At 39.1% G+C, this 19,882-nt stretch overlaps 2 protein-coding genes across 2 annotated transcripts; one reads left to right on the top strand and one right to left on the bottom strand.

Annotated features, from left to right (window-relative positions):
- The first annotated feature begins 591 nt into the window (after positions 1-591).
- Positions 592-8,499, top strand: ACBD7 (acyl-CoA binding domain containing 7). The gene is made up of 4 exons (XM_068211986.1): positions 592-740; positions 7,847-7,964; positions 8,068-8,130; positions 8,218-8,499. Exons 1-4 carry the CDS (start codon positions 729-731, stop codon positions 8,289-8,291), a joined length of 267 nt encoding a protein of 88 aa, XP_068068087.1. The 5' UTR covers positions 592-728; the 3' UTR covers positions 8,292-8,499.
- Positions 8,500-8,513: 14 nt separating this feature from the next.
- On the bottom strand, positions 8,514-19,843 carry OLAH (oleoyl-ACP hydrolase). Its single transcript, XM_068211999.1, is given in 8 exon segments — positions 8,514-9,001; positions 9,245-9,330; positions 10,234-10,272; positions 10,274-10,404; positions 11,426-11,525; positions 12,129-12,267; positions 13,881-14,012; positions 19,727-19,843. Coding segments are annotated over 7 exon segments (759 nt in total). The 5' UTR covers positions 14,011-14,012; positions 19,727-19,843; the 3' UTR covers positions 8,514-8,867.
- Between the last annotated feature and the right edge of the window lie 39 nt (positions 19,844-19,882).

The following is a 19,882-nucleotide window of genomic DNA, read 5'->3' as shown; positions in this document are numbered from 1 at the left end:
TGGCATGGTTTTATGGAAGTTAGCGAGTTAAAAAATGCAGAAGTACCTACCATAGATGATGTACATAAATGTATAGAGGCATGAATATAAACAATATAAATAATTAATTGATACAAGAGGGATGGAGTTTTTTTCTTCTGTGGTTACATTTGTAGGGTAGTTTATCAATTAATTTAATACTCATTTTATTCTGTACTTAGTAGACCAAATTAAAAACCAGCGTTCACAGTGTATTTTGTCTGTGTAGCCACTCGTGTGAGGGATGACCCACGTGTTTTTCAGAGCTGCAGCTCAAGGGTGCGAGGTCCCAGGTTGGCTGGACATGGAGATGGGCAGGGACTGCGGCAGAAGGAATAGTTCCAATAACTGGACATATTGCAGTTCAAATCACTCAAGAAATTTGTCAAACAAACGGCTTGGGAATCTTTCCGTATCAGTGCTCTCAACCTGGCAGCCTAATCCTCACTAGTGTGGCTGGAGCGCAGGCTTTCAGCACTGGGGGCTTAGTGCTCCGTGCCCGCACCGCCCCTTGCCGGCGCTGTCGCCGCTCAGCTGTCGCAGCGGGTGCCGAGGCGCGGCGGCAGCCAGTCCCTGTGTGCCGCCGGCGCTGCTCCGCTGCCGAGCTGAGGTCACGGGCACCGTCCAGCGCCACCGGAGCCGACTGGCAGTCGCGCCGCGTCCCCGCCGGAGAAGGAGCGAGGCCGTTCCCTGCGCATCCCCGCAGCATCATGACTCTTCAGGTACGCACTTCTGCATCTGGGGAGACAGAGGCGAGAGGAGAGGGATGCGCTGTGCATCTGTGTAATGCCATGCTGGAGACTGTGGTATTTCTTCCGCATAAGGATTTTTACAGCAAAATCAGAGTTCCCTTGTGTCAAGGGAAATCTGCCTAAACCCTTGGAGGTTAAATAGTGCATTACTTTTCACAAGCGGAGGATGCAAGCTGGTTAATTTGAACTATTTCATGGGTCATGTAATATTTTGGATTTTTTTTTTAATGGGTCATGTAATTTTACCTGTTCAGGGTATGCATGAATTATGTTTCTTCAGGTATACATCTGAGTTTGCTAGGACTGATTTAGACATGGAAAGGCAGGTACATATTTATGTTTTTAGGATCTAGGTGGTTGCTTGGAGCTGTTAAAGGAGGAGGGAAACTTCTAACACTGAGGCAGTGTTATATGTGCATTTGGGAAGCGTAAATAATTTTTAAGGAAGTTGTGTGTAATTTTTAGGGTGTATGCATCTTTGGATGGATCTTTGCTACATGTTGATATGTTTGTGTTATGGTAGGAGAGCTTCTACTTTCTTCTGGCTAGAGAGAGAACTTCCACTTCTGGCTAGAGAAAGAGCTTCCTTTTACGTACTCTCTGATTGTAGCTTTAAATAGCTGTTGAGGAAATTATTGCTGGCTTTTAGCCTCCTACCGTTGTGGGAAACTATGAATACTTCCCTTGTCTTGGCCATGTCCTGATAGATTAAGCTGATTTTCTTCTTTAGGCTTTCCTATTATCCCTTTCACTTTCAAGATTTGCAAGCTCTTCTATCCGTGTCTCATTATGTCTGTCTCAGCTTAGTTAGTGTGCATTTTGCAAAGAGTGAGCAGCACAATGCTGTGACCTAGATGCAGGGAGTGCACTGCCGGCAGCTTAGCAATTTTCTTCTGAGCTGCAATTATGCTGAATAGCACAGAGGTTTCATTGTGCTGTGTTACAGCTAAGAAGAAATCTCTTTCTTCAGTGAGTCAAAATTGCCTAATCCCAAAATAATGCCACCTTTGCTTAATTAATAATTGCTGAAATTATATTTTTTTTAATTCTGCCTTGAACTCAGTCTAGAAAGTGAATTTTTTAGCCTGATGATTAAGCAGTGAGCCATAAATTATGATAAGAAAGAGCTGAATGCAGTATGATATGCTGTTCCATAGCTATATACTGTTACACTTTCACATAAAAATCAGTGGTTGAAATTTTAAGATGCCGTACACATTCTGCATTATACATTATAGAACTTCTCTGTCCACATTGGTTTGTTGGTTGACAGTTCTCTACCATATCCATAAATTTACTGAATCTACCTGTATGGGAATGAGGATGAATTAATAAGATAATGTGCTCTTTAGTGAGGCTGTAAAATATTTATAAGTTTTGCAAACAGGTAAAATATTCTGCTGTAAATGAAGAATTCATTCAAGCTTTTTTCTTTGCCAAAAGACAGTGTCTGGTAATAATCTTGATAAGTTGTGCTTTTATCTTTAAGGCAGATGTGTATGTTTATGTCTGTATATATTTTTATGCCTTTTATTTGAGGAGTTAAAGGGAATTTTATCAGCACATGATTAAAAGAAACTATATTTTTACAGGCTGCTCATAAGCATGTTGTGTAAGCAGGAAAATCCTAAGCAACAATCTGTGTAGAATGATTGGCTGGAGGGAGATAAAGAACAAAAAGTTTAGTATTTAGATTGCATTTCTGCACCTTTCTTGCTCTGTAAGATATGCCTTTGCAAATCTTTAAACTCTCTTGTGAAACTTGCCTATAGATGCAAATAGAATAAAATTATAGGAAAATAAGGTTATTAACATAATGGTTTCCTTAACTTATTTTTTTATCTTTTGTCTTGTACAATTGAACAGGGCTTCTGGTTCATTCTTACTGTGAAGCTGTTATGGTTTAACACTACCCAACAAATAAGTACCAAATAAGTACCATGCAATCACTTGCTCACCTGCTTCACCTACAGTGGGATGGGGAGGAGAATCAGCAGTGGAGAGAAGGGGGAGGAGGCAAAAACTTACGGGCTGAGATAAGAATAGTTTATTTTTTTTTTTTTTAAGTAAAATATAATACTATGATAGTAGTAGTGAGAGAAGAGAGAGGGAGAGTGTGCATGTGCAATTAAACCCAGGAGAAGCAAGTGATGCACAATATGATTGCTCACTACCCACTGACCAAGACTGAGCCCATCCCTGAGCAGCAATCAGTCCTTTTGGCCATCTCCTCCCAGTTTCTACACTGGGGGCATGGATGTTCCCTGGTGTGGAATATCCCTTTGGCCAGTTTGGTCAGTTGTCCCAGAGGTGTCCTTGTCCCTTCCCCAGATTCCTGTGTAGCTCCTCATGTTCAGAGAGCGAGATACTGAAAAGTCTTTGGCTCAGTGCAAGCACTACTCAGCAGCAACCAAAACATCAGTGTGTTATCAACATTATTCACATCCTGCATCCAAAACACTGCCCTGTACCAGGTACTAGGGAGAAAATTAACTATTCCCCAGACAAAACCAGGACAGCAGTTTAGATCAGAAAACAATTCCAGACTGGTGAAAGATTTCCACAGATTTGAATGATCCTTGTACATCAGTGCTGGCAGAAGCTCACCTGCAGCAGTAAGTTATTTAAGCTTTAAACAATGTGGCAACCTAGTTATGGTTTATTATTTATACCAATTTTAAGTCTTACAGTTAACAGAGTCCTGCTTTTGTTTGCACGTGTGTGGATAATATATAAGAGATATCTGTGATGAAGGAGTCAGTCATAGTTATAGTCAAGAATGTCACATTTCTGATATTTGTATTAATAATGAAATATTTATTTTAATAAAATTGTACCTATTAAAAAAAACCTTGAATGATAGGTCATCACATTTATTTTCGTAAGTGAATGTCCATTCCTTTTATACATCTGTACCAATAGTGGGATTTTAAATGCTTTGCTTTGAGGAGCATCAAATATGTACAGTTCCAGTTTCTTTGAACAACTATTTTTAATTCCTTGGTAAGGTAGTTTGCATTGCTAATTTTGTTTCCCCTTGTTAAATTCTTCTCCATTATAAATGCTGTACATCTACTAAAAATACTGTTGTTAGTGCATAGAAGTTTTTGTGTAATTAGACTTGCCTTGCTACCTTAGTACAAAACTCCCTCATATCCTAATGCTGCAGTGCCTGGAACACTGCACAGCAGCAGAACGGCTGGAGTGACTCAGGGGTAGGCTGGGATGTAAATTCAGAATGTGTGAGTTCCTGGGCAATCACCATGTCCTTGCCTCTTCCCCGAGGTGCGCACAAAGTGGAACAGGCCTGTTTTCATGGAAGGATAAGGCGCCTGTCAAATAAAGCCCTATGAGCAGTCTCACAGGGACTGTGAGTTCAGACTCCTGCTTGTGGCAGTGTGTCTGTCCCCTCCCTGCTCCGAGGTTGAAGGCACTCATACTGTGCCTAAGATACAGGGCAAGGTGCTTCTGCCCCAAACCCCAAATTCTCTGCTTGTGCTGATGTGACTTCCTGGCCCCAAACACATGGGTTCACCATTTTGGGTTTGCTGCTGAAAGGAAGAATAGGGTTATTTACTTACTTACTTACTATGGCCCTCAGCAATTTTTGATGAAAAATTAAAACTGCGTTTAACATCTGAACTGCTTGAAGCATTTCAGGTGGTTGTAGCAAATCCAGTTGCTGTGCAGGAGGAGACCAAGAGACAATACAGCATAAGAATAAAAATTAAAATTTCAAGACTTTCATAAAAGCAAATATTAATATTACCAAAAAAAAAAAAAAAAAAAGCTGAGAAGGCATTCTGTTAGGCCATTTCAATATTATTGATTCAGCTTTTATATGTAGTCTAGAGCACACAATTTTGGTTTATCTAAATTGCAAGTAACATATATACATAGCATATGAATGTATTCTGAGCCTTTTGGTTTTTTATTCTAGAAAAATCCTGTATTTGTTTTGCAGCACTCTTAAATGCTTGGTTTGTAAAAAAAAAAAAATCTACAGTGTTCTTAAAAGAAATAAGACACAAAAAGTTGGACTTAAAGCTTCATATTTTCTATGGTTCTATGGTATATTTGCATCTTAGTAACATTGAAAATTAATTTTATTAAAACAGGAACAAACTACATAAGTAATTACATGTTTTAGAATATAAAGTTTTAGATTTAAGAATATAATTTGGAAGTAATTTAATATAGAATTTATTGCAGAAACTGCCAAATCATATACTTTATTGAATGACAAAGTGGCAGACCTTTAAGAAGACAAATGGCACTTGGAATCTGTCTAATTCTCAAAATAATTCTTATATTCAAAATAAAACAGCAGCACTTCTCAAACTAAAACAGTCATTAGCAATTGTAGCACAGCAATTCTTCTCTGTACTCCTCCATCCACTACTGGGCATTTGGTTCGGGGAGGCCTTGGTGGGAATCTCCCAGATACTTTTGCTTGTCAGTTATGCAAGCACTGAGGTTCTCACTGAGTTGGAAGATTATTTATTTCATATAACAATTTAAAATTTGCAAAAAATTAGAAATTCTTCAGAAGTTTGTATCTGGCGAATCTCATTAGCCACACTAAATTTCCAGACCAAAACAGAAAGTGAATTCCACCTCAGGAGGCAGAGGTGGCTCACATGGTGGTAGAGTGGCCAAGGTTCTGTGCAGGAAGCTGCACTGCACTCAGCTACCTGTCCTTACCCTATTTTGCCTGCTGCCCCTGCCTCAATGCAGCCACCAGCTGGTGTGTCCTTTCATCAATGAGTATGTAGTTTCATGATTCCAGGGAGGGCCCTTTCTGTGAGGAAAGATGCTTGAACATCACTCTCTAATTAAATTACTACTCATTTTTCCTTCTTAAATTAAAAAAAAAAAAAAAGAAATAACCTATCTCTTGTACTTTCTCTCTGTTTAAATACAGAAGGCTGTAGTGAACCTAGCTCTCATTCATATTTGCTTATTTCCATCACCTGGTGCACCCTGCACAGTCACTTGCCAAGGAAAAAGGCATCAATTAAGGAGATAAACATGCATTAGGTTTTCTTTAAAAAAAAAATCTTTCCTGTAACTAAAGGTGGTATAAAGAAGCACAGTGTGGACTTCTGAGGTAATGCCAGGATCTCAGTGATCTGTTTACCAGAGCTGCAGTACTCATGCTGAAATCATTGCTGACTTTTACACAAACTTTTAAGCTGAAGTAGTGTGTGGATGCTGGCCAGATGCTAGGCACCCACCACAGCCACTCACTCACTCTTCTGCAGCTGGACAGAGGAGAGAAAATTTAACAAAGGGTTCATGAGGTGAGATAAGGACCAGGAGAGAGAGATTGCTCATCAAATGCCATTGAGGACAAAACAGGCTCAAGTGAATTTATTTCTAACAAAATCAGAGCAGGACAATGAGAAGTTAGATAAGCCCTTATAAACACCATCCTGCCTTCTCAGCTCTACCCCCTACCCCAGCAGTGCAAGGGGACAGGGAATGGGGGTTATGGTCAGTTCATCACCCAAGGCTTCTCCTGATGCTCCAGGACAGGAGTCGTTCCCGTTGCACCGTGGGGTGGCACGGGAGGCAGTTCTCTGTGAACCTCTCCAACGTGAGCTCATCTCACGAGCAGCAGCTCCCCGTGAGCTGCTGACACGCGAGTCCCTCCCATGGGGAACAGTCCTCCCCAGACTGCTGCAGTGCGGGTCACTCCTCCACGGGGTGCAGCCCTCCAAGGTCAGGCTGCTCCAGCCTGGGAGCAGGGCCCCTCTCCACGGGTCTCCCACAGGATCACAGCCTCCTCCCAGGCATCCACGTGCTCCGGCCTGGGGCCGCTCCACGGGCTGTGGTGGATCCCTGCATCGCCATGGCTCTCCATGGGCTGCAGGGCCACAGCTGCCTCACCATGGCGGCACCACGGCCCGAGGGGAATGTCGGCTCCAGCGCCTGGAGCACCTCCTGCCCCTCCTGCACTGACCTCGCTGTCTGCAGGGCTGTTTCGCTCAAGGTCTCGCTCTGCTCTTCTCTGGCCGTAGTTACAACTGCACAACCATTTCTTGTTTATTTTCCTTCTTAAATCTGTTACCACAGAGGTGTTACCACCATTTCTAATCAGCTTGGCCTTGCCCAGTGGCACATCCATCTTTGGAGCCACCAGGAATTGGCTCTGCTGGACATGGTGAAAGATTCTGGTAGCTTCTCACAGAAGCTACCCTTGTAACCCCGCTGCCCCAACTACCAAAAACCAGGTCATTCAAAAACAATACAGCTGGTTTTGTACATATTAAATATTTGTGCAGGATATATATACTGTGCTTCTGTTAATGCAGATCCAACTCAAAAGCTAAAATAATTGTTGAAACCAGCATATAGCATGTTAAAGTGCTTGTATCACTCTGCATTAGAGTAGTGTGGTGACCTGATGGGTCTGTAGTCACTATACAAAATCTATCTCTCTCTGAAATGTTCTGGGCATGAAACAGAACTCCAAACCTTAGCCTGAGACCTGCTTTATAGCGAGAATGGCTACAGCCTCAGGTTGATGTGACTGTGTGATTCACAGTGATGAAAGGAGTAAATGTACACTTTACTCTGGTGCTCTCCTGTGTTTCAGAGATAGCTGTGGAAGGTGGTCCTGGCAGTAGCTCATCTCCATGAGGTACCTCTGTGTCAGCTGTTGGTCACCTACTTCCCTGTCAGCAGAGCAGAGGAAATGGAGGGTGAATTGGGCAGTACCACTCAGAAGGGATTTGAGCTCCACCTACTTGAGCCAACACAGTGTAGGCAGGGTCAAAACAATTCAGATATTACTGTGAGATGTAAAGTTCAGTGAATGGCTTCATACCTGCAGCATGACTGTAAAAGACATATACACCACATAAATTGTGGAGGTTGCCCCTATCAGCCATCAAGTCTATATCCCTTTCTAACAATGTACATTTATGAAGCTTCTTTCATAGGAAAAAGCCTTGTCTGATTGCTAAACTCAAGTGAGTCATTGAGAAAATCTAATGATACTACTGTGTGTCTTATAACTCATGTTTTAAAAACACCTCTTGAGAGGAGAACCCTTTCTGTTCTTTCATCAGGCTGACTTTGATGGTGCTGCAGAAGATGTAAAAAAATTAAAAACAAGACCGACTGATGAAGAACTGAAGGAACTATATGGATTCTACAAACAGGCTACTGTTGGAGATATTAATATTGGTATTACTATATATACTTCACATTTACTCACATATCTTGATAAATTCAATCTAATATTATGTAAATCTGCATGATAACCAAAGCTATGCATTTATTTTGGCAGAATGTCCAGGAATGCTAGATTTGAAAGGCAAAGCCAAATGGGAGGCATGGAACCTGAAAAAAGGTGCTACACCAATTAAATTTACATCCTGTAGTCAAGTTTATAGGATGACAAATGAGGAAAGATAATGACTCCTACTTTCCTTTGCAGGTTTATCAAAGGAGGATGCCATGAATGCCTATATCTCTAAAGCAAGAGCAATGGTAGAAAAATATGGGATCTAGAATATTCAAAATAATTCCCACTAATACTTAACTCTTCAGTAGCTTATGAACTAACTCTGTTGAGAAAAATGCAGTACTAACTCCTCATTATGAGGTCTGACAGTAATATCTTTTAAGCATAAGCTGTTTGACTGTAAAGGGTATTTACATATGTAATCTATTCTTAGCTTGTATATTAATCTAAATAAATTTGAACTGAATAAATGAAGCTTTCTGTGAGAATTATGGATTTTTGTGGGTATTAAATTATATTTATCATTTTGACAGAAGCAGACAAACAGAGAAGCTCTAACAGTAAAATAACATAGAGGTAATTTTTTTGCAAACAAGGTTATGGAATAAAGCGAAGAGTTTGTACATGTGCAAGAGAAGGAGGAAAAGATGAAATCTTTTTTAAGACTCAAAGCCAATGTTTGTTTTCAAAAAATCAGGAAAACTCCTCCTTATAAAGGATTACAGAGGAGGAACAGAACAAATTTGAGGCATAACTGCATGCAATGTAGAGAAAGAAGTGACTTATTACAAAATGCTGTGGACTAACCTTAGACATTCTGCTATTAAAATTGAGGAAAATACTCACAGAATGGTATTTTCTATGCTTCTTGTGATGTGTTTTATCAAGAAGCATTCATTCGATGGTTTCAGCAGAAAAAGGTGATCTCCAGGAAGCTTATAAAAAGAAGTATCTCTACTCGTTAGTTCTTGCCAACCTAAAAAGATATTTAAAGTGTCAGAGAAATGTCAACTATTGTGGTCATTTTGTATAACTATTTCAAAGCTAAAATTTAATAATTATTTTAAATCCCATATCAACTTTTTGGTTCATATATTGAAACTGCTCTGTTGATTTGTTTCCTTGAAGAAGAAGGTAGACTCTAGAAAACTCTAATTAACAGGTGTAATACAACAAGAAAATGTGTGAGTATAAGAGGAAAACCATTTAAGCATAGTACCTTTTGCATCGAATATTTTATCATCAGACCCACAAAAGTAGGTAATATCGCAGGAGAAGGGGATACTCATTTCTGTCTTCTCAAATCTGTGAACATAAAAAGTAGTCATAAAACATTCCACAAGATACATATATTTGGAATTTGCTTCCACATAAAAAAAATGGTTTTTCGTTTTTCTCCAAAACTTGACAAATTTCAAGAGTTAGATTATATAGAACATCAGGAGAAGAAAATACTCTTGAAGATTCTTAGCTCCTTACCCAACTGCAATTAGACATAAAATTGTAAAGAAAGAATGACCCAATATTTAGGGAAAAAAAAGAGCTTTGATCTGCGATAAAAATTCTCACCTACATAAATAATGATGTTACCTACTTATGTACAAGTTCTAACATTTCAGCATCTTTCAGTGTCAGATTCCTAAGACCAAAATGGGTCCCACATCCAAGAGTGTCCTTGTTTTTGCCAAGAAGCCTTAACCACTCAGCTACATGTGCTGTCATGTGACGTCCAGTGGGGACAGCAGTTAGGACACAGGAAGCCGGTTGCTGTCTGGGTGCCCAGAACACAGGGATTCTTTTTCTGGTTAGGCTAGAGGACCTTGGATCTGGAGGCTGAATGCAATGTTCCTGAAGCATGATGAGCTGAGCTTGTTAATCTCAGAAAACAATAAAAGACACGAAAACATTCCCTTTTAGTAGCTGCTAACTTTGGATCATAGGTAGAACTCTAGTTCTGCCACAACAGGTTCACTACTGCAGTAACAGTTGTAGTTGCTGCAGTACAGTGTTTCATCTAGGGCTTAAAAACCAGAAAACAAATAGAAAAGCACACAAAGGAAAAAAAAACTATATTTACTGTTTCTTATTCTTTTTATAACAGAAATGAGAACAAGTTACTAAGAAAGAAAAAAGAAAACTTAACATGATCAGACAGAAGTAAAAATGTAAAATACAAATACAGAAGTAATACAATGTCCTAAAACTTACAAAAATGTCTTAAGCATTCTCATGTCTTCTCTGAAAGTATGCACTATTATCTCTCCAACTGTCTTCATCAGGTGCACACTCAAAATTTCCTCCTAGAATCTTCAGCAGTGCAAGAAGGTCACTGTTTCCATCAGGTAGGACCACGCTTTTGATGGCAAGAAATGCTGCAGACTGTTAGTACCAAACAAACGAGATCAGATGTTGTATATAATATACTTTAAATAACCTTTTCATTAAAATTATTTCAGTAGAAAGTACAATAATTTTCCATCTCCAGAATACAATGGCTGATTCATTTAACATTCACAGAGAGCACTTAATGGAAGGGTTAGTAGAATGTGCTTACTGAAATTACAAACTATGAGTGAGCCAAGTACTCTCTACTTCTGAAACTTATACAGACAAATAACTGTTAATATTATTTTGTTCAAGCTTGACTCTTACTATTGAAATACAACTAGTAAAATAATCTAAGAGAAAGAAAAACCTAGCACTGGACATAAATCTGGCTAATGTAGGACTGAAGAGACCAACTGATTATGGAAATTTGCAGGAATAATAATTGCTTCTGTGAATCGCTAGCTCATACTCAGGACTGCTAAGAAGCCTTAGAAAAGGAAGAACAGAAATAGCAAATGCTGACTGAGGACAGGACTGGAAAAATGCCACTTCACTACTGTTTTTCTGAGCAAGACTAGCAGAATCAGCAAAACCTCAGAAAAAACTGATCAAAAATCCTACAAAGAATCAGGAGAGAGAAAAAAAATTGGACAAATGTATTGAGGGCTGATGCAGCAGGTTTATGAAAGACTAGGTAAAGACAGTTACTTCACACATTACACAGTAAGGAGGACCATTTAAAATTTTGGTTTGATTATTTTTGAGTGTTAAGCCAATGGCCAAACTAAATAACACAATATTCAAAAAAGTGCAGTTTAAGGATTAGTTAGTTTAAGCATTAATTAGTTCCAGCATTAGTTTTAAGGAGATTGTTTTCCCAAGGCTAAGGTTAGCAGCAGTGAATATTATGTATTCTGCATCAACCTCAGAACACTTTTCACTCCATAGATTCTGAAGAAATGTTGATTTTTTTATAAAAACTACTCTGCATACCATACTGTAAAATATTATTCTTACTCTTAGTGGCTAATTTATGGTTCTGTTTCATAATGTTAATGATTCTGTAGCTTACATTTGGGGCATGTGCTGCTGACATGAAAAGATGAACTGGCTCCAATCCATACTTTTCTTTCAGCTGAAGTGCAAGGGCAAAACTCAAATAAGTTCCAAAACTGCAGCAAAAGAAGAAATTAAAGCAAAGTAAGTAAAAACATACATAAAATCTGGAAAATACAAACATAATTTTAATTTTAGTGCTAACTGGTTATCTTGAACAATTGCTGAAATGGTATATGACATGCAGATTATAATGATATTAGTTTATTGACATGAAGTATATTCCTACACAGTCTAATTTTGCAAATAAGAACTTTTCATATTCTTTTTATTTTAATAGTCTCCTTAAATTTCAATTAGAACAGTTATTTTGAATACTTGAGACTCAGCAGTCTTTTAAATCTGTGTTCTGTGAATGGTTCACCCCCTGCATTCATATAGAGCAAGCATTGGCACAAATATTAACAATAAATGCAATTATAATTGATTAGAAATGCATGCTCAGATGTTGCACCTGAAGGTATAAATAAATAAATAAATAAATAAATGACCAGAGTCTTTGACAGCAACTGCATGTTTTAGGATGATTTGACAGAAGATCCTTGCAGAAGCATATTTTTCCTAAAGGTTTTGCAAATAAAAACAAGTAACTCTCTACTCCTAGAGCTCAGAAATAGAAGCTCCTTTGCTATGGTATCTAAAAATGTATATATTTTTACCTGTGACCAAAAAATGCAAATGGTTTTTCTTTCAATTCTTTTAACAAAACACTTGTAATTTCATTAACTGCACTTGTCATGTCTTTTGCAAAAGGCTTGTCAAGACAAGTTTCTGTTCCAGGAAGCCTTATACAGAACACTGCAGAAGAGGTGAAGGAAGGGAGGGAAAAGAATTATAGTTATTTCAAATAGATACAGAAAAATAATTGTAATTAAGTTTTGAAATTATTCTGCAGACTATACATACTATTTTAATTAATCCTTTTTACAGTTGATCCTGTGCACTTGCTCGCTATTGCTGCTACTGTGATTTAATCCTGCAAGAGATTTGGTTACCACTCTTCCTTTAGTCTCAAATGCTGCCCCTCCAGCTGATCTCATTGATAAGTGCCTTGGTCAGAATCCACAAGATCCCGATTTCAGCTGAAATCAGTTTGAAAACAACTTTATTGTTATAAGTTTTAATAACAACCACAAATTCATTAATTTCAATAATAGTAAGTTTGAGGGTTGTGTAAAATATATAATTTCATGGGCAGCATTAGTAAGTGAAAGTATATTAGACTTGTACAAACCCTGTTTTCTTCTTTGTCAGCTCTTCAGCACTGCACATTGAAAAATGTGGAATCATAGTGCAAATTGGTGGATGTTTATATTTATAGTTATAGTTATTTATATTTATAGGGAAGGAAATTTACATGCTTTTACTATTTTCCTTTCAAAATTGAGGATTTTCCTCTCACTGTTTAGTGAAAGTAAGGAATTAATAGATCAGAAAAAAATGTTGATTTGTTTCAAATCTCCTTGATATCATGCATACTGCCAGTTATGTAGAAGTAATGGGTCAGACAAAAAGAGATAGACTCTTTTAGAAGAGACAGACTAACCACAACGTAATACCATAGATACCAGTACAGAAAAGTTTGCATCTTCTGTACTTTCTGCAGAAACCATCTCTGAAAGAACATGCTGTGCCCTGAATTTATTCATCTGCATCTTAGGCAATTTCCTTAGTCAATTTCTTGGAAGTAGTTCCAGTGGACAAAAACTTTTTCTTTCTTCTTTTTTGTTTTTTTTTCCCTAATTTCAAGGAAAATTCAATGTGCAACTGCTTACCAGAAAGTATACTTGCATTTAGAGGACTGGTAAAACTGCAATGGCAATGCTCATGAATATGAAATTATTTTTTTCTTTGTGGAAGATTTGGAAAATGGCCTTTGTTACTATTCAAATAGGTCAAGCAATGGATCTTTTTAGTGTTGATATATCTTGTGAGCAATGAAAATTACTTCATAGTATAACTAAACGTAATTTCACTGTTCACAGATTAAATTTCAGTTTTGATACAAGAAGTACAAACACTGGATAAGAGATACTCTGCAGCCTCTCAAAAATAGTTCTCATATCTTCACTGTTAACCTTGCTGAAGACTGGCTTATCAACAATATTCAGTGTACTTCTGTTTCTGAATCATACCAGTAGTTTCTGAAGCAGTCAAGCATACTGTACTCTTGTGAAATGTAGCTCTGAGGATAATATATTTGATTGGGTGAAAAAATTATTCGATTCAAGGTGGTAATGTACCCTAGTGGAAATGCTAGTTCGTAATGAATGCTAATTCCTTCCTTTCTGGAGAAGACACATTGGATAAAGATTGTGATGTTCCAAGACTATTATATTCCATTAAAAAAAAATTGGCTACTGTGTATTTCAGAATTGCTTAACTTCTACTGTAACTACAAAATGACTAACCTTCAACTGAGTCGTTGCAGAGTCTGCCCCATTTAGCAAATTGTGAAGTTCCACCTCCAGTCCATGGAAAGCAAATCAGTCTACAAACAGCATCTGGCCTTTTCTGTACACAAGCAACCAGCTTTTCCATTTCTTAAAAAAAAACAAAAAAAACCCCAACGAAATAAAACAAAAAAAAACAACAACAACAACATATCATTCTAGAACAAGACTCTTCAGATACAGGAAAATCAGAGTGAATTAAGTCTTAAATGAAACATCAGGGTGCAATAGTCTCTGTCATCAAAACTGCTAGTGTTAAAACAGATACGAGATACAAGAAAAATCTTCCTGCAATACTGTAAACCTGTTCTGCTTTTATAAATGATGGTAGAATAGTATTGGGCAATACCCTTAGTTAATATTTGCTCAGTCACTGACCCCAACAAACATTACAAGCAGCAAAATAATTTGTTATGGGATTTCAGAAAGACCACTTAAAAATATAGGCTTTTAGAATATACACAAAAATAAAAGGTCCATCTGAAGAACCTAGAAAACATAAGGGCCACCTAGTTCAATGTTCTCTCTATCACAGTGGTAAAATAGATGTCAAAGGAACAGTAGGATGACATTTCTTTATATATATAAAACATCTATAAATTACTCTTTCATGTATTTTTCCAGTCTCCCCTTGAACAGCTGGCATCCATGACATCTTCTTGCAATGAGTTGCACAGCTCCACTATCTGATGCATGAGGAATGAATCCCTTTTTTGGTTTTAGTGGCTCAGGGAGTAACCTAAGTCAAAGCTGTCACTGAGATGCAGACTTGTCACCAGATGCAGCTGTGTCTGATCATGCTGCTGATGAGAAAATCTGTCCCTTCCCAGCTTCTTGGAGCATAATGCTCTACCCCGGTCTTTTACTTAGCACTAGCAACTATATAGCTATGCAGTAAGAGCACATCGTTTATCAAGCTGTAAACTAATCCTGTAGTTTAGTTGTCACCTACATCAGTCTCACCATCCTCCTGTTGAAAATGAAAGGAGCCTTTTATGGCCTTTTTGGAAGCTTTCACACATCCAGCTGGACAAGGGCATGCTGATATTACATACACATCCCCAAAGTTTGGATGTAAATGACACATCTGTGTTAACCTAATGGAGTAATTTGTCTTTAAGGATTATTTACAACTCTCCCTGAAACAAAGAACCTGCAGAGTCTGTCTTCCTGGTTTCAAGGATACATTCAGCCAATCTAATTTTCATTCACAAAAAAAAAAAAAAAAAAAGCCACAAACAGGAAAGAACTATTACATGAATACATAATCTTTGGAGTACAGTTGAATCTCAATTTATTTGAAATCTAAGCATATCTGGCTAGGGAAATGTCTTTTTTTTTCTCATTTTTTACAAGACAAGACAGAAATTTAAAAAATTATTATTATTTCCAAACTGTCTTTATATTTTCATCTACTTCCACCTATTGGCCTTAAACATGAGATCTAACTTTGACCCTATTATAACAAAGAGAGGATACATAAGAATTCTTCTGAAGAATCAAGATTCTCCTAGATTGTAAGCTTTTCAAGAGAAACAAGCTTTTATTTTATTCCCTATAAATTTTAAGTTAGATGCATGATCTGATGAATTAATGGCAGAAAAATCTACTTTAGAGTGTTCACAATAAAAAAGAATGCTTCTTTCTTGAACTATTGACAAAGAAATGGCTCAGTCAGTGAAAAAAAGAAAACCCACCAAATTTTAAGAAAGTATTTCCTGGCTTTTTTCTCTTCATATTTAGAATAAGCTGAAAAGAAAAATCTAGCTTGAGAGAGCTGTATAAAAGATTAAAAGAGCCATCATTTAAATCACAGAATAACTTAGGCTGAAGGGGACTTCTAGAGATCATATAGTTCAAATCTTCTCTCCTTATCTGTTGAGTGTCTCCAAGGATGGAGACTGTAACCATGTTGGAGTTGGTAACCATGTTCCAGAGTTCAATCATGGCTCATAGTGAAGATGCTTCTCTTTCTGTCTATATGCTTGTTGTCCCTTGTATCCACAAGTCTTCTGTCTTTTTGCTGAGTACAGCCAAGAAGAGCCTGGCTCTGCCCATCCTTCTGTTAGGCAGGTGAAGACATCTTCATTTGGCACTCCCCTCTTAAGACAAAACCAATTATCTCAGACTCTTCTGTACACCACCCACTCCAGTCACAATTGCAGGGGACTGTGCCACGCTGACGTCAGTATTTCAATATCCTTCTAATACAACAGAATTAAAAGTGGACACGGATGTGGTATACCAAAGGATCTTTGGATTATTTTTCAAACATGTTTTTGAGACAGGCTTTCAGGGCATGACGAACTTTTTACATGAGCTTTATTGTCATGGCATCACCTTATAGTAGGTGGAAAAATATTAATTGAAAAGCACAACTGAAAACACAAGTGACAAAAAACTGCTTTCACACTGACTGGCTGCTAGGACAAATGGACCAACAGCCCCATCCTGCAGGGAACAGAAAGCCAAAGGCAAAGAAACACCAAGAGCTTGCAGCACAGGGCTGCAAGATATTTCCCCAAGGAAAATGTATCCTATAGCATGCAGTCTAAAAACCTGTGGAAGAAGACTTTGTGAACTGCGGGAGTGTGGTATTTGCCAGTAGGGCAGTCCAGGACCTAAGAGGCCTCTCAGGTACCCAGGCACTTGCAAAACCTAGACAGCAGACCTGTCTCATTCACACATACGTGAGTTAACCCCTTGTCTGCAGATTCTGGAAGCCAGCAAAAAGCAACACTCTTTCCCAGGTGGCAAGTAGATCCAAGTCTACTCACAAAATTTAGATTTAAGGTAGTCCATTCACCTCCCAGCAATAAGCACAGAAGTGGAATAGTGAGCCTGGGAGTCAGATGATCAACTTCATGGTAGGTATGGAGTCTGTTATCAAAGCTGCTGGATTGCTTACAGCTAGGCATGTATCTGAGACACCTAGCTGGGCATTGAGCACTTGGTATCTGCAATCCTGTAATAACAGAACTGTCAGGCAGGACAGCTAGGCAATGTAATCCTCTACTGATTTTTATCTTCACAAGAGAAACACAGTTTGTATAACTGATAGACTCCAATGTCTCAGTGTTCTAAACATTGTAATACAGTTGAAATTTTTTATTTCTGCATCTGTATCAGTACCTTACATATTACTGTATCACACACATTTGGTTACATTCATTATTCAAATAATCCTTTAAAAAAAGTCGAAAAATGTTTTTCAGGGTAGGCATTTAAACTTTCTGAAAAATTACAGATTTATGAAAAGAGGTGTCCAGGTAGAGAGACAACACATCTGTTACATGCACTGTAATATTCACTACATGTTTTTGAGGTTTGCAGATTTATATCCCTAAAAGTTTTCTTACTCAGCAAAAGCAGAGGTGTGATCTTCCATTTAAGAGTCAGCAAAATGCATAAACCACAGGAAAAAAAAAAAAAAACAACTGGGAAGCCACATCTCAGTAGATCCTGAGTTCAGGAAAATACTGGTGTTTGCTTTTTGAAAAATAAAGACTTCAGGAAATCCTTTGTCTTTCTACCTAGATGCTATAAATAAATGGGGGGAAAGTATGGAGCATACCCATCTTATTAGTCATATTTTTCCCAATAACATATCTCTCATGGCTACATTTTTAGCAGATTATATTTGAAGTTGGTTAATGTCATTGCTAACATCTAAAAGCTGCTGATAAAAAAAAATTTGTGTCATTACCAACTGAAATCATGTCCTCCAGAGAGCTGTTCACCCATCCCTTTACTTTGTCTTGAAAAAAAAATCTAGAACATTATTACAGAGAAACTAATTTGTGGAACACTTGCACCTGATAAGCTCAAAGCAGCCCTAATGCAAAATTATCGAAATAAATATTACAGTCACACAACATACATTCTCAACATGGACTTTACTACTTGGACCTTCCAGGGAGTTGAAACTGCCAAATATACAGACCATGTGGATGCTTCAAAAACAAACACAAGGAGCAGTATAATCTCCCCTCCTTTCCTACTGCTGCTGCTGTCATCCTAGTTCTGCTATGGTACAACTACCAGATGTCTTTGCTCAGATGTTTGAGGAAACCTTCAGTTGAGAGAAAGAGCTCTAAAGCAGTCCATGGAGTTGAATTGTGAAAGGTAAGAGATAAAACTGGAGATAAAGGCTGGCATACAGAGATGGTGCTAAGCAAGTAGCTCAACAATCAAGAAGACATCAATGTGGAAAGATAATTACCATCTCAAGGGGAAGAAATTAGTTGGAAGATTGCAACCTTCTGTTTAGTATCTTTGTTGATAATGTGGATGAGGGGATTGAGTTCACCCTCGGTAAATTCTCAGACAACACCAAGTTGGGTGGGAGGTTGACGTGCTGGATGTCAGGAAGGCTTTGCAGAGGGATCTAGACTGGGTGGATTGATGGTCCAAGGCCAATGGTATGAGATTCAAGAAGACCAAGTGCTGAGTCCTGCTCTTGGGTCAAAACAATCCCATGCAGCACTATAGGCTTCAGGAAGAGCTCAGTATATAAAGTGGAGGGAATAAGGTGGAATGGGGGTACATTTTAAGTGATGGTATTTGTCTTCCCAAGCAATTGTTACACGCGACAGAGCTCTACTTTTATTGGGATAGCCGAACACCTGACCATGGGAAATAGAAAATTAATTCCTTGTTTTGATTTGCTTTTCTGTGCAGCTTTTGCTTTCCCTACCCATGAGATTTCTAACTTTTACCCATTTGATCCTCTCCCTGATCCCATTGGTAGGCGAGTGAGTGAGCAGTTGTTGCTTGGGGCTTGGTTGCTGGCTGGAGTTAAACCATGACAGTAGGTAGTGGGAAGCCATTTTGGCAGCAAAGACAGAGAGTAGCAAAAAGAAACAGGAGGTGCCACTGCTGCAGATGCAAAGAGAAGTCACAGAATCAATAGGTTGGAAGAGACATTCAAGATCATCGAGTCCAACCCAACCCTAACATCCCAACTAAATCATGGCTCCAAGTGCCACATCCAATCTTTTTTTAAGCACATCCAGAGCCAATGACTCCACCACCTCCTGCTAAGGACACCACAGGAGCTAGGAGCACAGCTCATGAGGGACAGCAGCTGCAAAGAGCCCTTGCCTCTAGTGCAGCCCCAGCTGCGCTTTCTCCCCATGTCACAGATACTGACTTCTAAGGATCACTGAAGTCCAACTCCTGACCCTACGCAGGGCATCCCAAGAATCACACCATGTGTCTGAGAGCATCTTCCAAATGCTTCTTGAATTCTAGCAGACTTGGTGTGTGACCAGGTTTCTGGGGAACCTGGTCAAATGCCCAACCACCCTCTGGGGGAAAATCTTTTCCTAATATCCAGCCTAAACCTCTCCTGGCACAACTGGTCATTCCCTTGCTTCCTGTCACTGTGCACCACAAGAAGAGATCAGCGTCTGCCCCTCTGCTTCCCCTCATGATGAAGTTGTAACTGCAGTGAGGTCTCCCCGAGGCTGAACAGATGAAGTGACCTCAGCCGCTCCTCATGTGGCTTCCCCTCTAGACCTCTGACTATTTTCATAGCTCTCCTTTGGAAGCTCTCTAATAGTTTAATGTCTTTTTTTTTTCTTGTAGCACCCGGAACTGCTCCCAACACTCGAGGTGAGGCCGCCCCAGTGCAAGGCAGAGCGGCACAATCCCCTCCCTTGCTGGCTGGCGATGACCCCAGGACACGGCTGGCCCTCCTGCCTGCCAGGGCACTGCAGAATTATATTCAGTTTTCCATCAACCAGGAATTCCTGGTCCATGGAATGAGGTCTCCAGCCTCTCGTTTCCCAGCCTGTACGTACGTCCAGAGTTACCCTCTCCCAGGCGCAGACCAGCACTTGACCTTCTAAAACTTCACACAGTTGGCGACTGCCCAGCCCTCCGACTAGCCCAGCTCTCTCTGCGGGGCGCGTCTGCCCTCGGGGGAGTCAGCACCTCTCCCCCAGTTCAAACTCCCC

The sequence above is a fragment of the Anomalospiza imberbis genome, chromosome 1, assembly GCF_031753505.1.
Source record: "Anomalospiza imberbis isolate Cuckoo-Finch-1a 21T00152 chromosome 1, ASM3175350v1, whole genome shotgun sequence".
Classification (NCBI taxonomy): domain Eukaryota; kingdom Metazoa; phylum Chordata; class Aves; order Passeriformes; family Viduidae; genus Anomalospiza; species Anomalospiza imberbis.
The sequence above is the reverse complement of the archived record's forward strand: the minus strand, read 5'-3'. Positions and strand labels throughout refer to the sequence as shown.